Source organism: Pongo abelii, chromosome 3 (genome assembly GCF_028885655.2).
Source record: "Pongo abelii isolate AG06213 chromosome 3, NHGRI_mPonAbe1-v2.0_pri, whole genome shotgun sequence".
In the NCBI taxonomy this organism is placed as follows: Eukaryota; Metazoa; Chordata; class Mammalia; order Primates; family Hominidae; genus Pongo; species Pongo abelii.
Genome location: NC_071988.2, coordinates 196783619 through 196794422, shown reverse-complemented (window position 1 = coordinate 196794422; position 10804 = coordinate 196783619). Strand labels below are relative to the sequence as shown.

Below are 10804 nucleotides of genomic sequence, written 5' to 3'. Positions count from 1 at the left end.
AAGATCCAAACCCGGTTTGTCTGAATCCAGTGCTGACGCCCTTGTGCCTCACCTATCCGCCACGGCCAAACTGCTTCCTGTTCTTCCAGTTGTCACTATCCTTGACTCGTTGTACTTTGACCTCAATCAATCTTCTTATCTTTTCTTAAAAGAAAAACATGTTTGCTCTCTAATCTTTTCAAGTACTATCCAGTCCATTTCTCTTTCCATGTAACCTTCGTCTTCAGTCCATGACAATATCTATCTTCTCACAGATCATTTTCTCCTTTCATTTCAGCTGTTCAGTTTTTGTGCCTTCTAAATTTACTCACACTAAATATTGTCCTGAAAAATTCAAAATATTTCTCCATCCTTTATTCCCTGGTGCTCACCTGAGTATTTTGCATTATTAACTACTTCTTTCTTCTTGAAACTATTTCTCCCACAAGAACTGCAAACCTGTGTTCTCCCAGCATGTTGCCATGTTACCCCAGCAGTTCCTTTTCTGTCTTTTTTGCCAGTTCCTTCATCAGAAACTTCTGTGTTCTGTGCATGCCATTAGAGGAGCTGAAGTTTTGTTTGGTTCCTTGTTTTCTTTTTGTCTTCTACTATTATTCCCTTTCAATATGACCCCTCAATTTACTCTTCATATTACAATTTTAATTATCATCCTAGAGTACAAATATCTATCTTCCTGTTTTAATTTCTCAACATTTTGTCAAGACCTAATTTCAAATTAATGTTAAAGACATTTGCTTAGCGGCTTACCAACAACGCGACAAGACACATTTTACACAGTCTCTTCATACACTCCTTCCCTGCTGAGCCAGCCACCTTTCCCAGTAAAGAAGGTAAAGAAGGTATAAAAATGCTTCATTCTGCTGTTAGTCTCAGTCTTTTGCTCAACTCCCATTTCCCCCAAGTATTTAGATTTTTTTTTTCTTTAGGAAAATAAATGCCAGCTGGGCACAGTGGCTCATGCCTGTAATCTCAGCACTTTCTGGGAGTCCAAGGTGGGAGGATCGCTTGAGCCCTGGAGATTGAGGTTGCAGTGAGCTGGGATTATGCCACTGCATTCTAGCCAGACAGACAGAGCGAGATCTTGTCTCAAGATGAAAAAAAAAAAAAAGCCAACCAGTTACGTTTACAGAATTAAAATTGCAGCCTGCCGCTGACAACCTGAGAAAAAGAGACAAAGCAGTGGAAGAGCCCTTGCTATTGTATGCAAGTCCGCATACAGCTAGTCCTGGAGTTCCTGGAGAGCAAGGAACCTCTGTCCCAAACTTGACTCAGAGCTTCCAAAGTTGGTATATTTCAACAAGTAAGCATTCCATTGAGCCAACAATTTGGTAGGCTACCAGCGGCTCTGGAGGGCCTGTTGACGATGACAGTTCTTGTGGGGGCATCTCAATATGACACGCAATTGACACTGATCAGAAACACAGCGCCAAGGAGACTCTAGTCCTAGCCTTGAAATGTTATGATTCCAGGTTTTCAGGACAGAGCAGAGTCCACCTCTCATCTCCAGTATCTGTAAAAATTTGTCCAAAATGTAACTAAGAAAACACAATGGTATTAGTTACTTCTGCTCCCCGTCACCCTCAACCCCACTGATTACGAGATGCGAACTCACACAAAACTTTGAGACAAAAGAGCAACAAGTGTGCTTTATTGTTTGCTTGTTTGGTTCCGGAGTCCGGGCCGGGAGGGAGTGCAGGAGGAGGAATCCAAGCTTCCAAGCCTCTGCTCCGCTCTCCTTCTATCCAGTTGGTCTTTAGGGCACTGAAGGAAACTCTTCTTCAGAAATGACCTTTTAACTTTTCTTCTGTCAGCTGCCTGCCAATCACGGAGCCAGAGGCTGAGGGGAGGCTTTGAGCCGGTCTGCGAGTCCGGAAGGCAAAGATCGCGAAGCTTGGCGCTCCAGAACGCTCAGGGGGCAGGTGACACAGTCGCGGGTTCCCCGGCGGGCGCTGGCTTGACAGTTTCCTCCCCGCCCACTGGCAGGGGAGCGCCCCGCCGGGCTGCACGCGCGCGCGCGCAGGGGGGACATAAAAGCCGCGGCCGCGCGGAGACGCGGAGCTCGCCCACCGCCCGCCCCAGCAGTGGCTGCACCATGCACGTGAACGGCAAAGTGGCGCTGGTGACCGGCGCGGCTCAGGGCATAGGCAGAGCCTTTGCAGAGGCGCTGCTGCTTAAGGGCGCCAAGGTAAGCCCGGCGCCCAGCCGCGGAAATTTCTCTGCCCATACACTCCGAGACTCGCCCCGGCGCCCGAGGTGCACTGGCGGAGACAGGGAGGCCGCGCCCGGCGTGCCCACTTTGCCACTTCCAAAATTTGCTGAAGCTGAGGCTGTGAGCACACCTCAGAAGTGGCTGGGAGGGAATCCAAACCTAATTGCCACATTTCAGGTCCAGGAGGGGAGCCTCTTGTGTGTTTATTGTTTGTCCGTTTGTTTCGTGAGCTGCGCAGGCCCGCGATTCCTCTTCTCTTGTCTATAGGTAGCGCTGGTGGATTGGAATCTTGAAGCAGGTGTACAGTGTAAAGCTGCCCTGGATGAGCAATTTGAACCTCAGAAGACTCTGTTCATCCAGTGTGATGTGGCTGACCAGCAACAACTGAGAGGTAAGACAGGGGAATCAATCTGTCAACTGGGAACGTGCTCCCAACAAGCAACAACCTGAAGGCAGCCCGGCCAGGGGGCCCTGGGTGCCGCCTCCGCTGCCTCCTCGAGAGCAGCTACCTTGAAGCTCCAAAAGACAGTTTGGACTGATACGTTTCCTTCTGACAGCCCAATAGCTGTAAAACCGAAAGAAAGGCAAGACTGCTGGAGAAATCCTTTTATTGTAGTCATTTGGCAGCATTAATGTAATCAAAATTCCTTTATGTATTCAAAGACAGTGCTGCTGCAGTAATTATTAAATGATTGAAATTGCAGACAAAACTTGGAAAATTAAAGTAGGCTAAGGGACTGTTGACAAACTACTTCTCCCAGAAAGCTGGAGTCCAATGACAATCAAATGTGGCAGTGTTTTTCGTTTAAACATATCGGAATACAAGTTCAAGGAACATCATCACAGAAGCGCTAGATGCTTTTGACTATATGTTTTCTCCGGCTTTTTCCCCAATGAGACAGTACTTTAAAATAACAATAATAGTAATCGTAATAAAGTATACAATGTTAGAATTGTAGTGGAAACATCTCTATCAGCCTTTCCTCAATGCTTTCCTGTTTCCGGCTACTCGCTTAAAATAGACCAATCTACTTGTGAAGTATCAGGGACAATATTGGCATACACAATAAACAGCTTTGATTATAAAGCTGTTTATTTTTTTGTACATCTATTGGAGAACTTGAGAGTGCCCCAGTAAACTTACAGGAAACAAAAATTCTGGAGAAAAACTAGAAAAGTAAAATATTTGTATTTCACAAAGTTTTATTCAAAGAGACTGAGTAAATTGTAAGGCACTTTTTAATCAAGGGGTCCGAAAACTTTTGCAAATCTTATTCCAGTGCTCCTGTTCTTAAAGGGACATCAAGTGTACATTTATTTTAAAATTTTAAAATATTCTGTAAGAGAATGAAAATGAACTGATGTGTTAGAAGGAAGTGGTGTACCCACAGTTAAGAGAAATTGTAAAGGGAATTACATAACTGAAATCTGAAAATGCTAATAAAGACCTATAACACAGATGACAAGCATGAGCAGAACAGATTTGTAAACACAATACAAGAGGAACATATTGTGCCAGAGGACAATTATGTTGATTGCACATGATATTTTGGATCAAGGATAGAGCCAGGTCAGATCTCAACATTCATGCTGATGGAATAAGGAACAGTATAAACAATCTGAAAGCCATTTCTGTCTCAATTTATATAGTTTCATAAATGACATTGAACTACAATTGTTTTTTTCCCAGTATTTAAAATGAATACCTTGGCTATAAACACATTCCTTAAGGATAAGTGATTGTGGAGGAGGAAAAGAACTCAGACACATAAGTCATGAGAAATCCACATGTCTGGACATCAGCATTTGCTTGCATCTAAAGAAAACATGACATTGATTCTTCCAATTTCAGGATTTAATGTTGCCTGCAACTTTTAAAACTGTTTAGACAGTGTGGAAATTATAAAAAGATGGGATGAAAAGTTTCTTGGAGATAATCTAGACATAACTTATTTTGCAAATGAACAAATCACAGCCAAGAGAGTTTAGGTAAATTACAAAGAGTACCATAGCATATAAATGTCAGCAAGAGGTAGACTGTATGTTGCTTGACCCTGGAATTCAATGGGATGTCAGAAAACAAGATGGTATACTATGCATTGGTAAGGGCAGAGTATAAGGAATACAGTGGAGAACAGAATGAATTAAAGCGGCAATTAGACATACATATTTAACACCCTCATTTTCCAAGAGGTGAAGGTTGTTTCTGTGGAGTTATGAAGAGTTAGAACATACTCGGAATGGAAGGAGAAAAAAAAAACAAAACTAGGGGACCTTTTCTGGACCCAATTTGAGATCTTAAGAAACATTTTTAAAATTCCATGAAAAAGGCCAGGTGCGGTGGCTCACGCTTGTAATCCCAGCAGTTTGGGAGGCCGAGGCGGGCGGATCACAAGGTCAGGAGATCGAGACTTTCACTCACGTCTGTGTGAAGAGACCACCAAACAGGCTTTGTGTGAGCAACAAGGCTGTTTATTTCACCTGGGTGCAGGCAGGCTGAGTCTGAAAAGAGAGTCAGCGAAGGGAGATGGGGTGGGGCCATTTTATAAGATTTGGGTAGGTAAAGGAAAAAGGGGGGCTGTAAGGTGCTCAGTGGGGGAGCTTTTTGAGCCAGGATGAGCCAGGAGACGGAATTTCACAAGGTAATGTCATCAGTTAAGGCAAGGACTGACCATTTTCACTTCTTTTGTGGTGGAATGTCATCAGTTAAGGCAGGAACAGGCCATTTAAGTATCACTACTTTTGTGATTCTTCAGTTACTTCAGGCCATCTGGATGTGTATGTGCAGGTCACAGGGGATATGATGGCTTAGCTTGGGCTCAGAGGCCTGTCAGAGATCATCCTGGCTAACACGGGGAAACCCCGTCTCTACTAAAAATACTAAAAATTAGCCGGGCGTGGTGGCGGGCGCCTGTACCCCCAGCCACTCAGAAGGCTGAGGCAGGAGAATGGCGTGAACCCGGGAGGCGGAGCTTGCAGTGAGCTGAGATCGAGCCACTGCACTCCAGCCTGGGCCACAGAGCGAGTCTCCGACTCAAAAAAAAAAAAAATCCATGAAAAATAAACAGTTTGTGTTTGTTGTTCTTCCATTCCCGTACAGTGAGTGTAAAAGGTGCATATTAGGAAATCTTGAAAATGTTTTTAGTAAACAACTAGCATAGTAATTTATCCATATGGCAACTGATTAATCCATATCTTCCCCAATATGTCTGGTGGTTGTTAATGATTATATGAATTTATTTCAATCAAAATAAAGCTTATGCTGACCTACTTTTTTTAAGGACTTGATACGTTGGCCTGGAGACCTGAGAATATATTTCTGTCATGTGGAAAAACAACCAAAATTTTTATCCATAGTGTAAAATAATAGAAGTAGAATGAATGATCAAAGGCCCAGGGAAACAGTTTAAATCAGTTAGAACTATGTCAAAGGCTGCTTTGAGAAACAATAGACATGTGACTGGACAGTGTAATGAAAGACATTCAGGCCTCAGAATCCATGCCAACTTTATCCTGTTTGAACATACTTTTATACAAACTAGTAATCTGAAGTAGTAATAATAGTGAGAAAGAAGAAAAGAAGGCAATAGTAAACATCGAAGTTTCAGTAATCAAATAAAATCAACTGAATGAAAAGTAGACTTTTACTAAGATATAAAAACTCCCCCAAACATGCATAATAGATCTGAATACACAAGAATATTTGTATTAACGTAACACTTTATGAATTTAATATGGCTTATAGAAAAGGATGTTTACCAATAGTCTAAGCTACAGAGTTTCAGTAACTTCTCAGGGACTAAGAGACATTGCTTGCCCTAACTGACTTCAACTAGCTCTTAGCTTGGGATCTTAGCTCAGTTCTCTAAAATTTACCCCATTAAGTTACTGCTTATAGAACTTCAATGTGCATACAAATCATGTAAGAATATGTTAAAGTTAAGATTCTTATTCAGTTAGTCTGTGGTGTCTGCAAAATTCTGCATTCTTACCAAGCTGCCAGATTGATGCTTCTAGTCCACAAACCACACACTGAGAAACAAGGAATTAATTACACTCAGCCCATGAGTTTAGTAACTTTCACTATGAGGGTAAATAAACTGAAATTCCTCTCATGGCATAGGACATGATTTAAATGTATACATGGAAAATAAGAATGTATCACTAATATCTTGTTTTATAATTAGACACTTTTAGAAAAGTTGTAGACCACTTTGGAAGATTGGACATTTTGGTCAATAATGCTGGAGTGAATAATGAGAAAAACTGGGAAAAAACTCTGCAAATTAATTTGGTGAGTTATCTTAGCTATGTTTCTTGTCTATAATTATTTAATAACATGATGTTTATAAAGAAAAAAGTTCTTGGAGTCATAGAAACAAAACAATGACCTACAATATTGAAAAAGGGAAGTTACAGAAAGCTGGATAAAAGCATTTTCTTTTATAAAAAGGAAGACATTTAATTATGAAAGTAAGTCTGTCTTAAAATATTAGAAAGAAGTATGAATAAAATATAAGTGATTGCTTAACTCAGGGATTGGCAGACTATGACCCACAGGCCAAAATAGCCTGCCAACTCTTTTGGTATGACCTGCAAGCTAAAAATACCATTTTACATTTCTAAATGGTTGATAAATTCAAAAGAAGAATAATATGATTATATGAAATTCAACTTTTAGTGTCTATAAAGTTTTATTGGAACACAGCCACAGTCATTCATTTAAGAATTGTCATTGGCTATTTTCATGCTACAGGGGCAAAGTTTAATATTTGTAAAAGATCCTGCAGCATTCAATGACTAAAATATTTACAGTCTGGCCCTTTACAGAAAAAGCTGGTCAACCGCTGACTTATTTATTTAAAAGTAAATCTTAATTAAATGCCAGAATGTAACAGAAAACAAAATTAAAGTGACAATTGAACTTTGTAATTAGTAGGCCTTTTTATCCTGAAAGTTCGTGGTTCGTGTGTGTGTGTATAATTTCCACAATGTTTGATAATGATATAGCTCTTAAAGATGGTAGAATTAAGAAATAAAATTTTCTCTTTTATCCATTAAGTCATGAGTTTGTGGGTTACCTCATTCTATAAATATCCTTGACATAAGATATTGGAGTTTAGTAAAAATCAAACATTAACTAAAACTAAATGTCAAATAGGCTGTGCCTGGGGTCACCCTGCCCTTGCTAAGGTCATTCTCACCAATCTTACAAGGCAGGTAATTGTAAAGTACAATTTGGCCACTGTGTATGTATAAAGGTACAGGGAGTGACCTCCTACTTCATGATATCCTCCTAGTAGATTATAAACTCCATAAAAACAAGAACTGGGTTGTGTTTTTCTTTGTTTCTCTCTCAGTAATCAACATAATATCTTGAAGATAGTGCTTAGTCAACACATTTTTTACTTAAATTGAAATGCCCATGAGTAATTACCTAACTGCTATAATAATTTGATAGAGGCAATCAGATGACACTTCTTCACAAAAGAGCCAAATCTGTAAGTCCTACCTTGAGAAGAGTACAAAATTGCTCCCCAAACTTGACAGATACCTAAAATACATTTTTCTTTTAATTTTTTAAATTTTTAAATTATTTTTGTTGGTTTTTCTTTTTCAACTTTTATTTTAGGTTCAGGGTGTACATGTGCAGATTTGTTACCTAAGTAAATTGTGTGTCACTGGGGTTTGGTATACAGATGATTTCATCACCCAGATAGTGGTCATAGCAACCCATAGATAATTTTACCACTCTCACCCTTCTCCCACCCTTCATCCTCAAGTAGACCTTGGTGACTATTGTTCCCCTGTTTGTATCCATATGTGCTTAATGTTTTGTTCCTGTTTGTAAGTGAGAACATGAGGTATTTGATTTTCTGTTCCTGCATTAATTTGCTTAGGATAATGACCTCCAGCTGCATCCATGTTGCTGCAACCAACATGATTTCCTTTTTTATGGGTGTGTAGTGTTTCATGCTGTATACCTACCCATGTTCTTTATCCAGTCCACCATTGATGGGCATCTAGGTTGATTCTGTCTTTGCTATTGTGAATAGTGTTGTGATGACCGTATGAGCATTGTGTCTTTTTTGGTAGAATGATTTATGTTCCTTTGGGTATATACCCAGTAATGCTTGTTGATTTGCTAAAGTTCCTTATATATTCTGTATATTAGACCTTTGTCAGATCCATAGTTTGCAAATATTTTCTCCAGTTCTGTAGGTTATCTGTTTACTGCTTTGATAGTTTCTTTTGCTGTGCAGAAGCTCTTTAGTTTAATTAGGTCCTATCTGTCTATTTTTGGTTTTGTTGCAATTGCTTTTGGAGACTTCATCATGAGATCTTTGCCATGGCATGTCTTCAGAATGGGGTGTTTTGTGTTTTCTTCTAGGATTTGTATAGTTTTAGGTTTTATATATAAGTCTTTAATTCATCTTCAGTTGATTTTTAAAATGGTGTAAGGAAGGGGTCCAGTTTCAATCTTCTGCATATGGCTACTTGGTTATCCCAGCACAATTTATTGAATAGTGCATCCTTTCCCCATGCTCGTTTTTGTCAATTTTGTCAAAGATCAGATGATTGTAGGTGTACAGCCTTATTTCTGGCTTCTCCATGCTGTTCCATTGGTCTGTATATCTGTTTTTGTACCAGTACCATGCTGTTTTGGTTACTGTAGCCTTGTATAGCTTGAAGTCGAGTAGTGTGATGCCTCCAGCTTTGTTCATTTTACTTAGAATTGCTTTGACTATTCTGACTCTTTTTGGATTCCATATGAATTTGAAAATAGTTCTTTTTTTAATTCTGTGGAAAGGATGATGGTAGTTTGATAAGAATAGCATTGAATCTGTAAATTGCTTTGGGCAGTATGGCCATTTTAACAATATTGATTCTTCCTATCCATGAACATGGAATGTTTTTTCATTTAATAATGACATCTCTGATTCCTTTCAGTAGTGTTTTACAATCCTCATTGTGGAGATCTTTCACCTCGCTGGTCAGCTGTATTCATAGGTATTTTATTCTTTTTGTGGTTGTTGTAAATGGGATTGCATTCTTGATTTGCCTCTTAGCTTGGACATTATTGGTGTTTGGAAACATTACTGATTTTTGTACACTGGTTTTGTATCCTGAAACGTAACTTAAATTGTTTATCAGTTCTAGGAACCTTTGGGCAGAGACTGTGGTGTTTTCTATGTATGGAATCATATCGTTTGCAAAAAAAGATAGTTTGACTTCCTCTTTTCTTATTTAGATGCCCTTTCTTTCTTTCTCTTGCCAGATTGCTCTGGCTTGGATTTCCAGTACTATGTTGAATATGAACATATTCATATGTGAGAGTGGGCATCCTTGTCTTGTTTCAGCTCTCAAGGGGAATGCTTCCAGCTTTTTCCCACTCAGTAGATGTTCGCTTTATGTTACTTCGATGGCTGTGTTGTTGAGGATTTTTTAACACGAAAGGATGTTGAATTTTACCTAAAATCTTTTAATGAAGAAAGAAGATTCTATTTTACAATATAGATACCCTCCTTGCAGTTCTTTTAAAACTTTTTCTCCAGTGTACCTGGTTCATTATATTTGAAAATAACTTGAAACTGTCAAGTTTCCCTCAAAATCTTTTTGGGATTCTAATTGCAAATATACATACGTGTGTTTGGAGAGAACTGATAGCTGATTTTCCTGAGTTGAGACAGTTCTGTGATCTTCTTCTACTTTAGGGTAGAAATGTATTGAAATGAGATCTTCTGTCTGTGAATCATACTTACATCTCTTGGTGAAATCTTACATTATTATGGTATATGAATGTTTAATATACTATTGAATTTTTTTAATTCCTAATTTAGTATTTGTGCTTCTGTACTTATAAATTGTATTATCCTTAATTTTCTTTTCTTACAATGTTCTTATTTGGTTTGGGTGTCATCTATATCTTGGCTTCCTTTTATGTCCTTAATCTGTTCGTTTCTCAACAGAGGCATTCTTATCTTAAATGGCAAATGTCAGTTTGCCTAACTCTTTTAGTAATTCTGTAAGTTTAGACTCTCTATATTATAAATCTATAATATTCAGAGCATAAGTTGCTAATGATTGTAATTTATTGATTTTTAATTTTTTTAAAGTTAAACTTCCAATTTGCTGTCTGTGATTTTTTAATCTATTCTATATTTTCAGATATAAAATTAGTACCCTATCATTTTCTTTGGATTCACATTCACCTACCTTTTTCTATTACTTTATTTTAAAAATATAAGTAACCTTTTATGTTAAATTTGTTGTTGCTGATGGTTTATTGTGAGATCTTAGAATCCTCTAATCTGTAGTTAGACACATCTGGGAATATCTGCCTTTTTAATATTTGTGAGTTTATGCCATTTATCTTTATTTTTACTCTTCTGTTTTATACTTTAATATTTACTGTTTTCTTTTTGTTTTTATTCTTTTTCTGTTCCTTACCTAAATGCATTATATAGCTTTAATTTTCTTATGCTGGTAAAAAAAAAAAAAAAAAAAAACTGTGCATTTTATATTTACTCTTTGGAGGTTACGCCTGACTTATTAAGAGCTGTATTTCATTACATCTTTTGGTAGCCTGTTAAA

At 38.3% G+C, this 10804-nt stretch overlaps 1 protein-coding gene across 3 annotated transcripts in view; it reads left to right on the top strand.

The window, feature by feature from the left end:
* The first annotated feature begins 1762 nt into the window (after window positions 1-1762).
* Window positions 1763-10804, top strand: part of HPGD (15-hydroxyprostaglandin dehydrogenase) — a 32161-nt gene continuing 23119 nt past the window's right edge. The window contains exons 1-3 of one of the 3 annotated variants that reach the window (XM_054553281.2): window positions 1763-2185; window positions 2477-2600; window positions 6397-6503. In XM_054553281.2, coding sequence (XP_054409256.1) covers window positions 2093-2185; window positions 2477-2600; window positions 6397-6503 — 324 coding nt within the window. In that variant the 5' untranslated portion in view covers window positions 1763-2092. 3 annotated transcript variants of the gene reach the window in all.